Genomic DNA, 18100 nt, shown 5'->3' with positions numbered 1-18100 from the left:
GATGGCAGACAGTCCACAGTCCTGAATGCTGTGAGTTTTCTTAGTTTTAAATATCTCATAACACATTGCATCAGCATTATTTTTTTTTAAACCGTGCTCCTGTCAGTTCTTGGAAGTTTTGCACTCAGAGACAATTTGTTTGCTTTTTGCTGAATTGCATTCTGGTATGTGTAGTCTCACAGTGAAAATGGGGGGAATAATGCCACAATTGTACACTTTTGCCTAACATAGTTCTATAAGGATTTATATATTTGAGTGACACTATATGTGTACTTTTCAAGTTAGCTTTATAAAGCTTTATAAATCAGAGTATTATTGAAAGCCAGACATTGGGGGTGAGGAGGGGAAATGATGAGAGGGCAAGTAATTCATGAGTATTTGCCCACGATTTAGCAAGAGAGTTTGGTGCAGTAATTTTCCTCTGATTAAATGTAAATGCTGTGCCGATTGGGAGAGAAAATACTGTGAGAAATTACAGGGCTTGGAAGAAAGTTCTACATTTGATAAAATAATAATAATCTGGTGCACCTTCCTGCAGGCCTTAGACTATGACAAGTTTGAAAGCAGTTTTCCTATATTCAGCATTTAGCCATATTCACACGCTCAGGGGAAGAAATGAGGTAATATGGTGGAGAACAGTCAGCAGCGGGTTTAATTTGTGTAAGACTGTAACAATGGTCCAGAACCTTTTGGGATTAATCCTATTGGTAAATATTGGAGCAGGACCGGATCTGGAAATTCTAACCTTTCTAGGGAGAGATACCCAACACTATTACTTAGAACTGCCATTAAAGTACGACAGAAGGAAATGTGTTAAACTTGGTCTATAGACATCAAGTGTGGCAGTCTTTCATTTACTTGAACGTTCCTTACTAAAGTTGTTAAAAGCGAAAATGAAACTGTTTGGTGCAAATTGAACTACAGAAAATATTATCAATCAAGGCAAATGCTATTGCAATGAAAGGATATTAATAATTTTGCAATAATTTGGAATATTTGGTTGGATACTTAAATCTGGAAATTAACTTATTTATTCAATATTTATGAATTAATTGTATGCATTGATTTTCATTTGCTTATTTAAAAGGGGATACCTAGTTTATTTTATATGTTCTCTGAACGTTTCTATAATAGATGTATGCTTCTGTTTTTTTAAGCTGTTAAGAAAGAATATAAAGAATAAAAGGATTTGAGTTGAGTGGCGAGAGGACTAAATAATTAAGAGCATGTTAAAAATGTTAAAATGCAGTTATCCATCGTTGTATTTACTGCATGCACATAAGTCATCAAATGTACAGATTTTCAAACAGACAGTAGGCACACTTTAATCAAGACAAAATGTACACAAAAGGCATCTAAGAAGACATATTTGGACGATGGATGAAGGGTGAAGGAAGAGAGTGTTTTTTAGCCTTAGGATTAGGCAAGAGCAAAGGTGGTGCCTTTGAATTTGCCACATGGCAAGACCAGCCAAAAGAGCCAGTGCAGAGTTTGGTGGGGCCTCCATTTTCATTGCCTCCTTCTTGTTTGTTTCCTGAATTTAGCCTGCATTTCTGGGAGACAAGCAGCCCCCGGTGTTGGCAATTACTGCTCAGAGTGTGAGAAATGACAACAAGAAGCAAGGGTACCAGGTGATCGTATATGCCGACTACCATGCCTCCAAACCCCAGATCCAGGCCTACATGGTGGAAATCGCTGGCGCCGGTAGGTGGCGAGCCTGTGGTAATGCTGTTGTGGTCAACTCTCATGAGGCTCAGGTGAGGCAGAAAGGGAAGGTCTGGGAGAAACAAAAGTCATGGGCAGGAGTCAAATGTCACCTCGTTTTATAATTTCTGTTAACTGAATTGTATTTTTTACCTCATTATGTAGGTTTATCTGAAATGGGGCCAGAATTGCCAGGACTACAAAATTGCTGCAAAAGCTGAAACTGGCCACTTTGGCAGTCAGCCAGGCCTGAGGATGAAAGTAGAGTGGCCAAGAATCCCTTCCAAACTGAAATCAGCTGGGAAATGGTAACATGTCTTCATTTTCTAAACAATCAATTAAATGATACGATATGATAGGTTATTTATAATGCGCTTAATACATAGGTGTCTAAGAGCTAATCCATTTTCGAGAGTCCATGAATGAGCTTTATGGTTTCGAGTTTGAATATGCTATTGACCTCACAATATGGCCTACAAAGTATTGGGGTGAAAATACAGAGTGACAAAAATGTTGACATACAAGAAACGTAGATTGCAGTTTTGTACAGTGTGGTGTTGTGATGGCAGTAACCATGTCTATAGGTGATAGGCAGCAGCAGCCAATCTCTGGGGTACAAGTGCTGCCCTGTGAAAGAGATGGAAACCAAAGTGCTTGCTGAGTTATTTTTTAGGTTTGGCATGAATGATTTGAGGGGCGTCATACAAAAGAAATACCATTTAATAGTAGATATTCCCTAGCAGATATGTATGTAGTCTTCATCGTCATAGTCTTCATTTTTTAAGTCAGTGTTTTTTATGTCAATATTTCAATAAAGTAGCAAACCATGTGCTTAGCACTCTCGGAATACAGATGTGTTTATTTTGTTCTAATAGAGAGAAATATCTACAAACCATGTCTGCATAGTCCAAACTTTACTTGGATAACTAAAGCAGTCATACGAGTCTACCATATGTTTTGCTCATTACATTTACTCCATTTCCTGTTATAGCTGCTCTGGCTTTGAGTATACATGCTTGCCATAGATAGTTCTTTTGTTTCAAAAACATTCACAAAGGGTGAATTTGTTGTTTCCTCTGATGGAAGATATGAGTTGAGAAATGAAACAAAGAAACACAATCTTTTACATACTGCCCGCATCTGCAGGACCTCACAAGGAAGTTGTCATAGCACACTGGAGAGAAGGGGCTGAGGACCTGTGAGAGGGAGCACCAGGGTCCTAAATAAACATTAGTGTTTAGCGGGAATGTCACAGACTGTTGCCTTCAATGGGAAAACAGTGACCTATCTGATTAATGTTGGTGATTACTGTCACCTGATGATGAGGGTATGGAAACCCATGCAGAGGAAATGCAATACAGTCCATCGCCAACAGACCGGGAGAGGCTTGCTGTGGCAAATTGAATGAAACAGTTCCCATCAACAATACTCCAGCCTCACTGAAAAGGCAGCCACTGGTGCAATTGGAGTCTGTATATGCGACGTCCCTGCTGTTCATTATGTAGCATTTTATCGCTTGATTTTGGTTCTTTTACAGAGATCCAATTAACCTCAAACCAAATACCTGGGGACATGCTCCTCTTTCGAGAATATATACATGGACATTTAAAGCCGTATCAGAATTAAATCCATAAAGCCCCATCTCACTCCAAAGGAAAATGAGATTAGCAACAGACCATAGTTGACAACAGTGCCTTACTGAAACCCAAAGCAGAACGCTTCTAATAATCTCGGAAGGTTTTCCAGGAGTATTTGTCTGCAACAGGGCATCTCACAAGGAAAGAACCTAATCCATCCTCTTCACTACCACACTGGAGGCTGAACTAATCAACCAAGATTATAAAGTCCATTTATTTTGTGAGCTTTCTACATATGAATCATAGTTTCTTCACCTACCAAAGCAGAATGCACAAGTGCATGGAATCGTTTGCGGAGGTGCATTGAGCATAGGCACCATTAGACATGTGCAGCCAGAGAACAATTCTTCTCAAATGGGATTTCATGGATATCATTCTAAATAAATGTGCTGCCGTGCTACCTGGGCAGAGGCATGCGGTTGTAACTGTGGATAGACACTTTATCTGTAAAGAATTCCACTTACACTGGCCAACCCATGCATGAATCTAATCATCAGACATAGGGATTCAAGCGTCCAGCCAGTGATGGTCAACGTCCGGACTCTACCTTTTACATCTCTTTTCAGACAATGGGATATCACTACAGGTCGCATATCTTGAAGAGCATGTTTCTAGACGGATCTCAGATTCATGTGGGGATGGGCCAACTAAATCAATATAGAAAATTCATGTCAGATCATCTTAAAGACTACGCCTGGCACACTTCTCCATGTAAACAGAATACCTTCTTACCACCCACAAGCTCATTCCAGAGCTGTCATCAGAAGAAACTACTGTCCATGTAAAACTAACCAACCCTCGTCATAGAAGAAGGGAAACAAACTAAACTCACCCTTGTCATAGAAGGAAAACAGGCATGAGTGTGTAACTGCATTTAAAGCACAAGTGATTAAGCACTGGCACCTATTAATATTGTTAACACACTGCATTGTCTAGATTCAGATGCACGGAAAATGTGATGCGTCCACCTAAAAACTGATTTAGATTTTTCTCTGTTCCAGGGCTGCTCAGTATATTCCAGGCGCTGCATACATGGCAGGATTCTCTGAAAAGTTACAGAGAAATCCCTCTAAACAAGCAAAGGTCATCCTCTCACTAAGCTCTTCAAGAACCATTGATGCAGTTCTGCAGATCCCAAAGGTAAATATGGCAGACAATGATAGTCGCACAGTCCCTTCCTGGAACACATTAGGACCCGGACTGAATACCTTGTTTCTGTTTTGTTGGCAGCGCACACTGTACTACAGATCCATCCAGCTCCCAGTGGCAATCCCGGCTGGAAGACCTATCCAGGCCTCCAGCAGTCAGTCCCCCAGCTGGAATATCTTCACTGAAGCCCCAGACTTTCTCTTGGACAATCTGAGAGGTAGACATCAAGCAAGTGGTCAAATGTATATGCTCTGTTAATTTAAATAACAAAGTCCTATTCTAGGACATAATATAGGACATAAATTCGACACACTCTGAAGCTTGTTCATTATATGAACTGTCAATCCTCATTGGATGAACGTCATTAATGCATGACTTCACAGAGGCATAGATTAATTATTGAAGAGTACTCTTATGCACATATGTGAAAGGACAATCTCAGAAATAATTAATACAAGCAGGCATATTTTCAAAATATTAAACCATTCTACACAATCTAGCAAGTAAGTCATTCTTGGACATGGAATATTTGATGCTGGAAATGTAACACAATGCTTAAATGCCCCATCTCCAATGCAAGTTGTGATAAATGAAGCCCTTGAAATGTTTCTTAGGTCACTGCACAGTTACTAAAAACAGAATCACCACCTTCAATGAAGTCGCATTCAATTACTCGATGCCTGAGAGTTGCTACCATGTCCTCGCCAAAGACTGCAGCCCTGAGCTCAACTTCCTGGTGATGATGAAGACTTCGGAAGTGTTCCCTGACAAGAAGGCCATCAATGTCAAATTCGGCAGCCAGTGAGTATTTCTAATCCCCTTAACCACCTGACCGTATAGCCTATGGGTGGTCTTCTATTTCTCTTTATCAAAGCAAAAATTAAAAGATGTGTCCTGCCAAGGGGCAGTTTTTATAATGTCATATTAGCATATTTGTTAATTGCATTGTTTTTACTAATAACAATGGAATGTTATCAGTTTTTCACGCACCAATACATGTGCATGACTATTGTTGGCTGGTAAATTGCTGACAGGTATTTGACATTAAGACTTAGTCATCAACCCATGGATGGAATGGCATTTCAGCAGAATTCCTTCTAAACCAATAGGAGAGAGGGATAGGGATTTTCATTGATGCATATTGACCTATCAGATAGAGGGCACATGTTCTAAGGGTTGTGAAATTGAGCACTGAAGAAATCCATGTTGTGTCCTTTTAGGAAGTAACACACGCATAACAACACACACATTTCTAAATAGAGTCATACTGAAATCGTAACGTATGGAGCAGAAATAAAGGATGCACAAACTAATAGACAAAGCAGTGTTAAAGGTTGTTCAGACAACTCCACTCCAATCTCAAATATGACTTTAATGTCAATGCACTCACAACAACAAGGCCTCATCCTCATTTGCAGCCCTGTCGAAGGAGTTACTGCCTACGAATCACACATTTGTGCCAATTCAACCTACGTAATATATCTTGTCTAATGCCCAGCAAATACACTTCTGATTTGTACTGAGTTAAAACCGATACTGTAGAAATAAGAATTCAGGAAACTGTTTCAGATTAGATTCAAGTGCAAAGCAGTCTTGCGCCTGTGTCTATGTAAAAATGAATTCACGCTGTCTCCATCAACCATGAACTATGTGATGATCTAACATCCTTTTTGGCCCACTTCAAAACTCCCCGGAAGTGATTCGTGCTGCAGGAAGCGAGAGCAGATATACGTCTGCAGGAAGGAGAGCCGTGATCCTGAATCTAACGCAACTTTTTGGGCACTTCTAAGATCGGACCAAATTAAAGGCGGGACTCCGATAGTTGTTGAAGTGGAAAGAAACGCTGTCATATCAGCTGCCTGATACTAAACGAACACTTTTGGCACTCTGGGAAATTCCTCCCTGAGAGCTACAGAACCACTCTCCTATCTCCGTCCACCACGAGTTAACGCAGAACTTTACGAACCCGAAACACTTGATCACCGTTGCATTGAACGGTGGAGATTCTTTTTCCGGGTCGGATGACCTACTAGGGGATTAATACCCCGTGGAGTAAGAAAACAACTACCACTCCCACAACAACGCAGCAAAGGAAATGATCCACATTGGATAATTGTTTTAACTTTTAAAATAATTGCAATTGTACTGATATGTGATGCATACCGAAAACTAACCCCCAAGTTATAAGCCCCTGAAGAATTTCCGCGTATTAGACACAAGACACCAAGAGGGGAAAGAAACATGTCGGGCACCTTTTTGTGGTTGTGAAATGAGACGATGAAAGTGAGTGGAGCATGAATGAATGGAATGAGATTGAGTGAATTGTGTTAAGTGAGGTATGGCCTAGTGTGAACACCAGCACAGCATAAGACACTTTAGTGAACAAGCATCTTAATGAATATATGTACCTGTTCAGAGGGGATAATACATGCATTGATGTCAGTGAATGTGTCACTTTTATTTTCTTTGAATAATATGAAATTGACACTTTAAAAACTGTGAGCTTTTTAAAAATGTATCCATTTGAGAAATAAAATATGAATATCTTTCTATAAACCTGCTGCTACGCAATGGTTCATTTAGTACTAGGAGTAGAGATGGTCCTTTAATAGAACCCACTTTCCACACGGAAGTATCCTCGAACCAGAAGCTTTGTGTTTCAAAATAGTAAGGGTTAATCCCTTTATTCTCAGGGTATGCTTGTGGTTGACATCCCTGAATCTCTTTTTGTTTGAGTAAAGCCACTTCAAAACTATTCATAAAAGGGTTTGCATGTCCTTGAAGCTGCCCTACCATCATTCCCATGCTAGTAATGGCTGAAATACATGACGGAAGGAATTGACAAGATTCAGAGAAGTCAATATCCCATTTCACCACTGTGTACAAAAAAGTACAAAACAATAGGTAGTAAGAACAATTGGCACTAAGAATTGGCTTATCTCATAAGAGCAAGTGACAGGACAATAGGGAACACAACATAAAGACAAAATAGCATCCATTGCACTTTTGTTAATCCTCAATATGAAAATTTGAAGAGAAATTCTGAACATACCTTAATGAAACCTGGATAAATGACCCGCCATCTACTCTTAAGATATGTGTATATTTACATTCTTTATATGTTGGTGCCTAGGTAGTGATAGTGAATAGTGATAGTGCATCCTTTTGGCTCCTAAACTTTCTTCCCGACATAGGCATCTAGAGCAGACCCCACACTGATTCCTCAACTTTGCAGACACGTGGTGTCTCTGTAGGGATGCAATGGAGAGTGGGGGTTAGGGGTGCAGGGAGTCTAAAACTTACACAAAAGTTAGACCAAAGGACAGCACCCTACCTCCGACCAGACAACCTCAGGATTGGACAACATCTGCCTTCCCATGTGAGAGATTATTGAGGAAAAGCACTGACTGTTGGGACCATTGCCACTTTGTCTATTGATCACGAATAGTTTTAAACTGCTATAATTGGGACTTTTCTACCTCATATTAACTAGGTAGACAAAAACGTGTTGTCATTCTCGTGGCAGATCACACAAAGATTTTGCTAAAGATTCCTGAAATACATAACCATGATCCTATTTTCTTTCCCCTCTTAAGTGATATTTACATGTCTCCGTCTGCTGATTCCCTGGAGCTGGTGATTAATGACATTAAAGTGACCAGCCTGCCATACCAAACCCATTCTGGTGAGTAACTGGGTTTTGATGCACATTTTAAATATCATGTGATAAGAGGATCTATGTGATTGCATTGAGTTTTTTTTTGCCTCCCAAGACTTCTTCAAATATTTTCTTTCTTTTATGACACTTCACTTCAAATGTATGTGGGGGAGACCCCTTACAACTGCCCACCCTCATCCCCCAAATACATTTGTACCAAATTCTGCAAAAGAAATTAGACAAATTAGTCTACAGCAAAATCTAACCCGATGACATCTACCTACGTGGTGGGAGGCTTCTAGAAAACCCATTTTTCTGTAAACAGAAAATCAAACTATTTCAATTGATATTAGAAGTGACTTGCATCTAACATGGGCAAATGGCCATGGTCAAACCAATGTCCCACCTCCATATACTGTAAATGTTCTCCTAATGTTGAATTTTGGAGGATAATATTGTCCTTAACAACTATTGTATTCTGTGACTAGATAGTCAAATGCTTATATTGGATCTTTTTCTCATTACATGGGGACTCATCCTACTTATGGCTGGGAAATTCTGGTTATTGATATGGAGGATTTGTAAATCCCACATTAGTAATGGCTCTCATGGTGGTCCTAGTGCTTAGAGGATTAGGCGGTTGAAAGGAGCTATGAAAATATGCACATATAATTCAAATGCTTACAGAAGAGATGATACAGCTTGTTTTCTAAATAGGGACCACAGACTGTCGATGCACTTCAATGTAATTGTGTAGAATCTGTCATGATCCAGGCCCCCTTGTCTTGAGGCGTGAGTGCTCTATTACCACACCTTCATAGCTAGATATTCTCATCAGCCAGGATGACTCAGCACTCCCATATTGAGTCTCCTAGAGACTGCATCAGGAATGGTAGTTATTTGCAAGCTTCGTCCATCACAGAGAGACATTTATGGTCAAAGTCCCTCTTTCACCCACTGAATGATATGAATGCTATGCTTGCATTCTAAAATTGGAGCTCAGTGATCTTCATTGAAGTCACTTATTGCCATTTCTAAGCAGTCTTGTCGTGAGTTCTGCATGTGTCACTCAAGAGTGTATAGGCTTGATTTACAAAGCGTTTTCCCATGCGGTTTTCCCCATTGAAAAACGTGTTTGTAAATTGGGCCCTCTGTCGGCTGATGAATCTTTAGTGCTGCTCTGATGTTCGCAGACCTTGCCATACAAAGCAAGACCAGGTGCCGTGTTCTATTCAGCATTAACAGGACATGGCTCTCGTTTGATTACAGACCCTCACGTGTTGATTGAAAAGGAGGCTGATGGGCTGTCTCTGAGGGCTCCAGACTTCGGCATTGCGAAGCTCTACTATGACGGAATAACATGCCAGGTACCCCAGCCATTTTCTATTCTTGCCTCATCAGCGATGTTTACCTTGTTGCATGCACTTACATCCGGATTCTCTGTTACTCTGTCCTTGTAAAGGTGGGAACAGCCTTGTGGATGAAGGGAAAGACATGTGGTGTTTGCGGCCATCATGATGACGAGATGGAACAGGAATACCAGATGCCCGATGGATTAGTGGCTAAAGATGAGGAGAGCTTCGCCCACTCCTGGATTCCTGCAGAAGACTCCTGCTCAGGAGGTAACACAGTGCTTGTATTTTTCTATGAAAAATGTGTCCGGGTAGTGTTACAAGCTGCCCTGAAACAAATGTATGTTTAGAGGAGAGGAAAACACGAATTGTCGCAGTTACTTAGGTTAGAAAAGTTATAAAAGGCTGTTGTAAAGGGTACATTTCTGGGCACAAACAATCTGTTGAAGAAGCTTTAAATCAAGTAACTATGTTCATGGAGTGTTCCCCTTTCCGTATTCAGGCCTTTTTGAGCTGTACCCACTTTTAAAATCAGTTGTGTTCATATACTTCAGAGAAACACAACATTTATATTGATAACATTAACATGAGAATACTGAAAGATCGGTCACTTCGTTATACCTAGGAGCTCACTTCTTGCTACCATCAGATGCAATCTAAGATAATCTCTTCATATCATTCTCCAGTTTGTAAACTGCAGCGCACACTCGTGAAGCTTGAAAAGTCTGTTCTCATCGATGGAGAAGCCTCCAAGTGCTGCTCAGTTAACCCCGTTCTACGTTGTGTGAAGGGATGTTCCCCAACCAGGACTACTCCAGTTACTGTTGGCTTCCACTGTCTAAACACTGGTGAGTTTACAAAATGGCTGCTCTGTCACATGGTGATGGTACTGAGAACATGTGTATATCGCATTCTGACAAGGGAGGTGTGTAGCGCATGACAATATTACAATACCATGATGTGTTATAAATACATATAGACCTCTGATATGCCTTCATATTACACATTTGCAGTGACTTAACTTCATCACAATTCTACCGCTATTTGTCACCTTTCTTCCCCTGCTGGTAAAACATTGGGTTTACCAGTTACAGGGGGTTCTGACACGTTTCAGATTGTACACTCTCCTATAGGACAAACTCTTTTACTTTTTATAGTTTTCATTATGTGTGGTGTGAGTTCAATGTAACTTGTCTCGCAAGATGTTGAGACCTTTCAACCATGTAATGTTGCCCTATGCCTGGACTGGTCAATAGGGAAACAGAGTAATACCCAAAGCCCAGGACCAGCATGGCAATGTGTGCCCATTTTGTTGGTAAATGTAGGCCAGTTTGAGGAGTTACTTCATTGTCTACGTGGAATTTCGATTGTTATTGAACAAATATTCTTTAGCATTCTTAATTCACGATACATTGTTAACAACCACCCTCCTTGGGCACTACTAAAACAGTCTGCCACAAAAGACATTAATTGTGACTCACAATTCCCCGAGCCAATTTTATACCCCCGTCCATCCTTAATGTCAGTAATCTACATCCTATCCAGATGTTTTGGGCTCATACATTACTGCCGGTATCTCTCATCATTTACCCTGCTGGCCAGGGCTGATTAGATTTGTTGTCCAGAACATCTGGAGAGGCAACGTTTGCAGACCACTGCCTTATATTGTGACTCATTTGGTTACAAGGGAGTCATGTATTAGGTTCCTGTCGATGCACAGTGCCTTCCGGTTTTAATTGCAATTGAATTCACATCATGAGATGCACTGTAACATCTGTCATCTATCTTCGAATGGGACACACTTCCAAACTTAATTCTAAACTGTAACACTACTCTATGATTCAACGGTTTAATTTCAGTGATGCTCCTTGCATGTCACACAACAGAATTTAGAAAAATAATCTGCTGTAGCAGAATTGGGACACCTTGTCTCAGGGGACATACGAACATTTTGGCACTTCATATGTTTATCTCCACTCCATAGTCTGTTGTTGACCCCTTTTATCTTTATGTACATATTTCCATTTTGTATACCTAAGCCCCACAATCTTGGTAGATTGGAACAGTGGAGCATACACAGATTGAGCAGACTGAACCAGATTCACAGGACATTTTTCAAATCAAGTGACATTCCGCAACAAAGGTTCTGCGCATTTGACAAAGAGCATTTAAGTGCCCTTCCCCCGTTTTGCACAATTGTGCAAGGCAGAGGACTGAAGGGAGCATTTCTAAACATTTTACATCCTAAATTCAGAAATGGAAAGTGCTTTGAAATTAACAAAAAAATAAAAGGGTTTTAGTGTTTTTTTGTTTGAAAAGGGAGACAAGGTTGACAATGAATGAGAGGTGCTTTTGTGACCCTTTAATGCAGTTTTTGTAAATGGGGCAGCAGCAGAAAGAACGTTTACTCTTCCACTTGTATCTGCGTCTTTCAAGCAATGATAGAAATGCTTTATTCCATTTGAAATCTTAAAAAATAATACGCTCATTAAGGCCTCATCCCTGTGTAATGCACACTAGGACAGCCAATAATAACACACAGGTGTCAGGAGTGTGCTCCTGATGCCAATGCATGAAACTGTCTGGACAGATAATGAGGTGGCCTGTACATTGCCAAACATCTGGGATCTAAATTAAGGGCATCCTTTGCCCTTTTTTTAGAGGTTGTGTGGACAGATCTCGAGCCGATAAAAGTGAGTTGGTGGAGATTAATTACAAATTCTTATAAAATCTGCTCAAATACTTTGTGCAGGTCGACATCACCCTCCTAAAAGCCCTGACACTTCCCATCAAATACCTCCAACGTCCCCTTTTAACCCAACACCTTCACATTTTTTTAGTTCAAGCCTCCTTCCTCTTGGCCTCAGCTTCTCAAGATTTTTTAGATTCAGTAAAAAAAATGTGTTAAAGCAACGTTGTGGTTAATTTGCACAAAAAAAACCCCATCAAATTCAGTGAAAGCACTTTTTTATACTTACATTATTGTCACAGTTAGAATTGAAAAACCCTGGAAATTCACCAGTTATGGTAAGCGATGCAACCATAACTTGCGCCACTGCCATGCACTGCTAAGACACCGAGGACATCAAAGATGACATCACAAATGACCTCATTGATTACATCACTGATGACATCTCATATCTGGGGTGGTTATTTTATTTCAGTGACAGTGCATGTTTTAAGCAGAGGACTTGATCAGGTCATATTGCATTGAAAACATGATACACATACTCTAAAGGTGCGGTATATGTAGACCTTAACCTTCCGCTCTGTTCTAAAGGTACTTTCCTGAGGGTTTGGCCTGAGCTCATGCTCCACATACCTTGGACATTAAGTGGGCCCCAGAAAGACGATTTTTTTGTACATCATGACCTCTACACTTAGTGTTATTTTCTGGTCATGTTGTTTGTTTCCTCCTTACTATAATGTCCCTGTCTGTGCCTTAGCTTTGTATGCATTTATGTTCTCCATATATATCTTTTGTACTAACACATGTGTGTAGTAATGTTTTTATTGTGAGCTGTTAATACCAAGTTTAACATCATAAATATTCTAATACGCTTTGACTTATGATTCTACTGTCCAATACTACCAGATTGAAACACTCTTCTTCTCTAATCCATTCTGCAGACATTGTCTGTATGAATGTATTATCATATTGCTGAATTAACAGCCACACTTCAGTAGAACGTTTATGTTGCAATAAGTAAATTTTGTGATGCCTCCAGTAGTTCATGAGAGGTTGCCCGGTCACCCTTCATATGTCGCTAGCAACATTCTAAACAAAACCCCTTGTAGAGACTTTTCAGTAGAATTGGTGGCTTGTGTGATGTCACCAGCGATGTCATTAATGATGTAATTTCTGGGTGTTAGTTTTAGCAGTGCACGGCCGTAGCATGAGTTGTGGTTGCATACCTTAACATAACTGGCAAATTTCTTAGGTTTTTCGATTTAACTTGTAACCATAACGTCCCTTTAACAACGTTTTTTCACTGAATTTTACAGGTTTTTATTAGTGCAACTTAACCATAACATCCCTTTAAAAAAGTTTTTTCAGTGCATTTTATAGGTTTTCATTTTATTAGTGCATCTTAACCAAGTTTCTTCATTGAATGCAATGAATTTATAAGTAAAATGTTTCATGATGTTACAGCACTGTGTATACGTTCTTAATATTTCCTCTTTTAACACAGATTAAAGAACTATAAACCTCCTTTAAAAAACATATTCGTTTACAGCAACACATGCTGGAGATGCAAGTCATGGTTGAATTGCCTAAGGCCTGAGGCTCAACCATGGCCCCACCAAATCACCCCGTTATCCACTGCACCAAGCCAGCACTACACCAATGGCCAGTGCGCATGGCTTGCAGCTATGGCCAGTCTCCACAATCCCCAGGGCATAGGCACCGGCCATGCTGCAGGCCCCAATAAGAAAATCAGAGTAGACATTTGTCCTTGCTGAGGGCAAGGCCCACTGCCCAGGCACCAAAGTTATATCACTATGTTTTGTACCTACATTTTGACAGTTTGGAAGAAATAAAACACAGGACAGATTGACAAACGCATGCTTTCAGGTTCTTGCTGATGCTCCTAGCCATGTTAACCCCATTGCCGGGCCCTGTTGGCCATGCCCACTTTAACCCCATTGACAGTACCTGGTTGCCATGGCATGGCCAGATTGTCCGACGCATGTCCTTTGGCCATGCCCCTTCGTACATGCTTCAGACAATCTGGCTACTGCCATGGCCACAGGCTATGCCTCAGTCATCAAAGTTATATCACTATTGTTTGTACCTACATAATTACACGTTCCAATAAAATAAAACACGGACACATTTGCAAAAGCATGCTTTCAGGATTGTTCCATTGTTTGACAATTGTAATGTTGTCTTTTTAAATGCTGCGTTGTCCGCGGGATACAGGCGCAGTTTCCAAGTCCAACTTGGCATCCATTTCAAATGTTTTGACACACCTCAAGTTTTTTATTGACCAATCAGAGGCACGTTTGATGTCTGCGAATGTTACGCGGCCCTCTGATGGGCCTAAAGGAGTCCACGGACACCGAACCGGGAAGTGAGTCCACAAACCAGACGCAGTTATCACTAATGTTTTTAAGCCTACTTTTTGGCCATTTAAAATAAATCTACTGGACGGTTTACACATGCTTTTGAGACCAAGCTGCCTTTACGCACGCAGCTTTGGTGCAAATACATCCAGCAGTTTGGGCTAATTTTTTTTCAATGTATCTCTATATGGATTTCAAACATTTTGGGAATCCCCTTAAACGTTGCACCCAATGACGAAACCACACGAAACTTTGCAAAATCATTCAGAGGTGGCCATACAGATTTATTTTGCAAAGTTTCATGCAAATTCGTCAACTGACCCAAAGTTGCAAGCCACCCAAAAACGTCTCTTCCTATGGAGTCTTAACCATAAGTACAGGGCTCCTAACGCAGGCCCTGTAATGCTACCGCAGATCCTGTAATGAATCAGTTTCACCATGTGTATGAAATACAAAGCAGTGCAGTAAACATGATCTAGTTTCAAACTTTGTTTGTGCTGGCTAGAGTGCAATAAACTAGGAAATAAATTGAGAAGATTAGCCTTTATTTCTAGTGAACTGAAATACACAGATTAACGTTTTGGAAATTCTTGCTTCCAAATGTTCAGTGCTGCGAGGAGGTTTTTTGTTGTGTATTAATTACAAATCAAATCTAAAACGTGAACTAAGCAGGGTCATGTCTCTCTGCACCTTGTAAGCTGCTGGGTATTTACCCACCAAGCTGCATCCTCCCGTTCTTTTTTAATGAGAAAATGTAACCAAATGGAAAGCAGCCAAACCTACACCAAATGGAGCAAACACCCTTCCATGTGGAATACAAGCCACAGCCGGCACCATTCTTTTTCTCTGGCTTTGACATTGAACAATTTCTAAGTTTATTAGCAATATGGCAATTATGGGGCTGGAACTTGCAACTTACACACGTCTAACAATTCCCTTGACAGGCTTCTGCCACAAACTATACATGTAACTGCATTTAATAGTGCATTATTTCACATATTTTCATTTTTGGATAGTTACGCCATCAAAGCTAACCTACTTTTTCCCCACCCCTCTTTTCTTTCTAACAGATGCTTCACTGGATCTTGCTGAAGGACAGGCGAAACTTGACAAGGCTGAAGATATTGTTGAGACAATTGATGCCCACACAGCATGCTCCTGTGGAGCTCAGCAGTGCGCGGCTTGAAACAACCATTCACAGGAGCGTTTCCACACATAGTTCTTCAACATCTGTCATATTCTAATCTGCTCTTAAAATTACTTGATTTTACTAACTAAATTTAAGGATGGAAATATTCCTGTAAATATCTCATTTTTCAATAAAACCTTTGTTCATTCAAAAAGTCATCAATGGTTTAGATGTGGTTTCATTTAAGAAGATATGATATTGTTACTTAGCATGGGCTAAATATACAATGCTGCTTAGGGTGACCACCTCGCTTCAGTAAGGTTGTTCTGAACCCATCAGCTGCCTAACATCATGCTGAAACCCAGTGTGAAATTTGGCATGTGGGACATGCATTCACAAGTCATTCAGAACCCGCAAATGTCCCACGATTCCCTCGGAAGGTCTGGAGACCTAATGAATGGTCCAGCTCACTTTCTGCTCCTCTATGGGTTATGCTTGTCTCCATGGTGTGAAACGGGGGTGATTCACGGGAGAGGGCCGGAGAACGTGTGCTGTAGCTATTGAGTGCATTGCATTTCCTTTGTGTGTTTCTGATTTTTCATTCCATGTGTGTGGCATTTTATTGTGCTTGTTTTATGAAATTAATTTGCCTTAACTTTCCCACTTGCAACAAAAAAGGAAATAAAACCTTGGTGAACACATGTTGTTATGCCCTTAGTGATCACAGCCTATTTAATCGCTTTCCCTTTCACTGTCCCAAAAACAGAAACGGACAAACACAATATGAAACCCTGTGTGCTAGAAACTGAAAGGAAACATTTCCCTTAGTGTCCCCCAACAATTGTTATGGACCAAGTGAATATTTCTGTGAGCATCTCACCTGCGGATAAGGAGGCCGGGCAGCAGCTGGAGGTGGCACACAAGCAGGCAGAGGTAGTGGGGAAGCAGGGGATTGGGCAGGATAAGGCAGAGAGGAAAGGGCAGCAGGAGGTGGAACATGAAGAGTCATAAAGTGAAAGGCAGGAGCAGGGATAAAGGAAGAGGTGGATGAGGGGCTGCGTGGTTTAAAAATTGGTGGAAGAGGAATAGGAGCATGCAAGGCAGGAGGAGGCCAGGGATGTCATTTCACCAAAATGCCAGGAGTAGCAGAAGTGACATCAAACTACTCATGACCCCCTGATGACAGCACCGGAAATGATGCCATTTGACCCCACCCCAAGTGACCTCATGGGAAGTGATGGCAAACAACCTTCAGTTTTTTAGATGCGTCTAGCACCCCTGTTCCCAGGCACTCTCATTTCAGCCAGATATAAGAACCGAGGCACAGAGCGAAGCATGATTTATCCACAATCACACATTTGGGGAATGTCATTTAACAGATTCGACGTGGGGTCTATATGTAAAACATACGTAATGCAGTATGTGTAACAGGGTAACCGAAATTCTAACGTGTGTTACAGCTATTGCATGAAACATGTATAGATCAATGGACACAGAAGTATGTACATCTGTGTCATTGCTATGTTAAACAAGCCAAAAAAGTTGTGACCTGCAGAGGCGTTCGCTGCTGTTTACCCACGAGAAAAATGGTGCACGAGCAAGGCCTGAAAATTAAATCATTGACCAGGATTTAGTATCAACAAAATTCCCACGTTATAAATGTATCTATGAGTCAGCTAGAAATACAAGCGATTAGAGCTAGGGGGTCCTCTTTTTTAGGGGGCTTTGTGGCTGAGGACTAGATACAGGTATATACAACAAGAAATGCCACTGAACAGCTACCCACCTACACACGCACTAGGTGTGTCTAGTTGCAAACAGTGCTAACTATCATATTGTTCAATGAATCAAGACAGGAACAATAGAGATAAACATTTTTTTAATCAATAAGTATAAAAACTCTCGGAACAGTTTCCATATAAAAAAGACAAAAGTACATTTTGTTTACACAAGATATCACATAAAACAACATTCTGTGAAAATCACTGATTGCGATGAATCAAAGCTACCACAATTCCCAAATTCCCTGACAGAGCCAAGGATTTAGTGTAATACTGGGTGTGAAAGGACTTTAAAAAAAACAAATATCATTGCTGCATACATAAATTCATGGCACCACTCAGTTATTTTAAATTGAAAACACCCACAAGTAGTTTCTCACCCAGGGACTCACTGGCAGACTTCAGGGCGCGCACTGCACACTACCATTTTGTCAGAACCAGTGGTGCCCAATGGCGTAGCACAAAGTTTGGCAGCTCCCTTGCAAGCAACACTGTGGGAGCCCCCCAAGCTCCTTAACAAAGCACAGGGTGTGCCATACCTCGTGCCGGTCCGGACCATTTTGTGTGCGCAATGTCGATGAAGATTATGCCGCTGCTGGGGCATTCACTACTGCAAGCGAAAG

The 18100-nt window shown here is 40.7% G+C and overlaps 1 protein-coding gene across 1 annotated transcript in view; it reads left to right on the top strand.

The window, feature by feature from the left end:
• The window catches only part of LOC138540791 (vitellogenin-A2-like), a 107055-nt gene extending 91141 nt beyond the window's left edge, over window positions 1-15914 (top strand). The window contains exons 25-34 of the mRNA XM_069641710.1: window positions 1545-1757; window positions 1870-2012; window positions 4343-4481; window positions 4572-4707; window positions 5105-5291; window positions 8087-8175; window positions 9418-9515; window positions 9611-9770; window positions 10187-10348; window positions 15638-15914. Of these exons, the coding sequence (XP_069497811.1) occupies window positions 1545-1757; window positions 1870-2012; window positions 4343-4481; window positions 4572-4707; window positions 5105-5291; window positions 8087-8175; window positions 9418-9515; window positions 9611-9770; window positions 10187-10348; window positions 15638-15753 (1443 nt within the window). The 3' untranslated portion in view covers window positions 15754-15914. The remainder of the gene's footprint in view (window positions 1-1544; window positions 1758-1869; window positions 2013-4342; window positions 4482-4571; window positions 4708-5104; window positions 5292-8086; window positions 8176-9417; window positions 9516-9610; window positions 9771-10186; window positions 10349-15637) is intronic.
• The last annotated feature ends 2186 nt before the right edge of the window (window positions 15915-18100 follow it).

The sequence above is a fragment of the Ambystoma mexicanum genome, chromosome 1q (assembly GCF_040938575.1).
Source record: "Ambystoma mexicanum isolate Mex_15411 chromosome 1q, UKY_AmexF1_1, whole genome shotgun sequence".
In the NCBI taxonomy this organism is placed as follows: Eukaryota; Metazoa; Chordata; class Amphibia; order Caudata; family Ambystomatidae; genus Ambystoma; species Ambystoma mexicanum.
The sequence above is the reverse complement of the archived record's forward strand: the minus strand, read 5'-3'. Positions and strand labels throughout refer to the sequence as shown.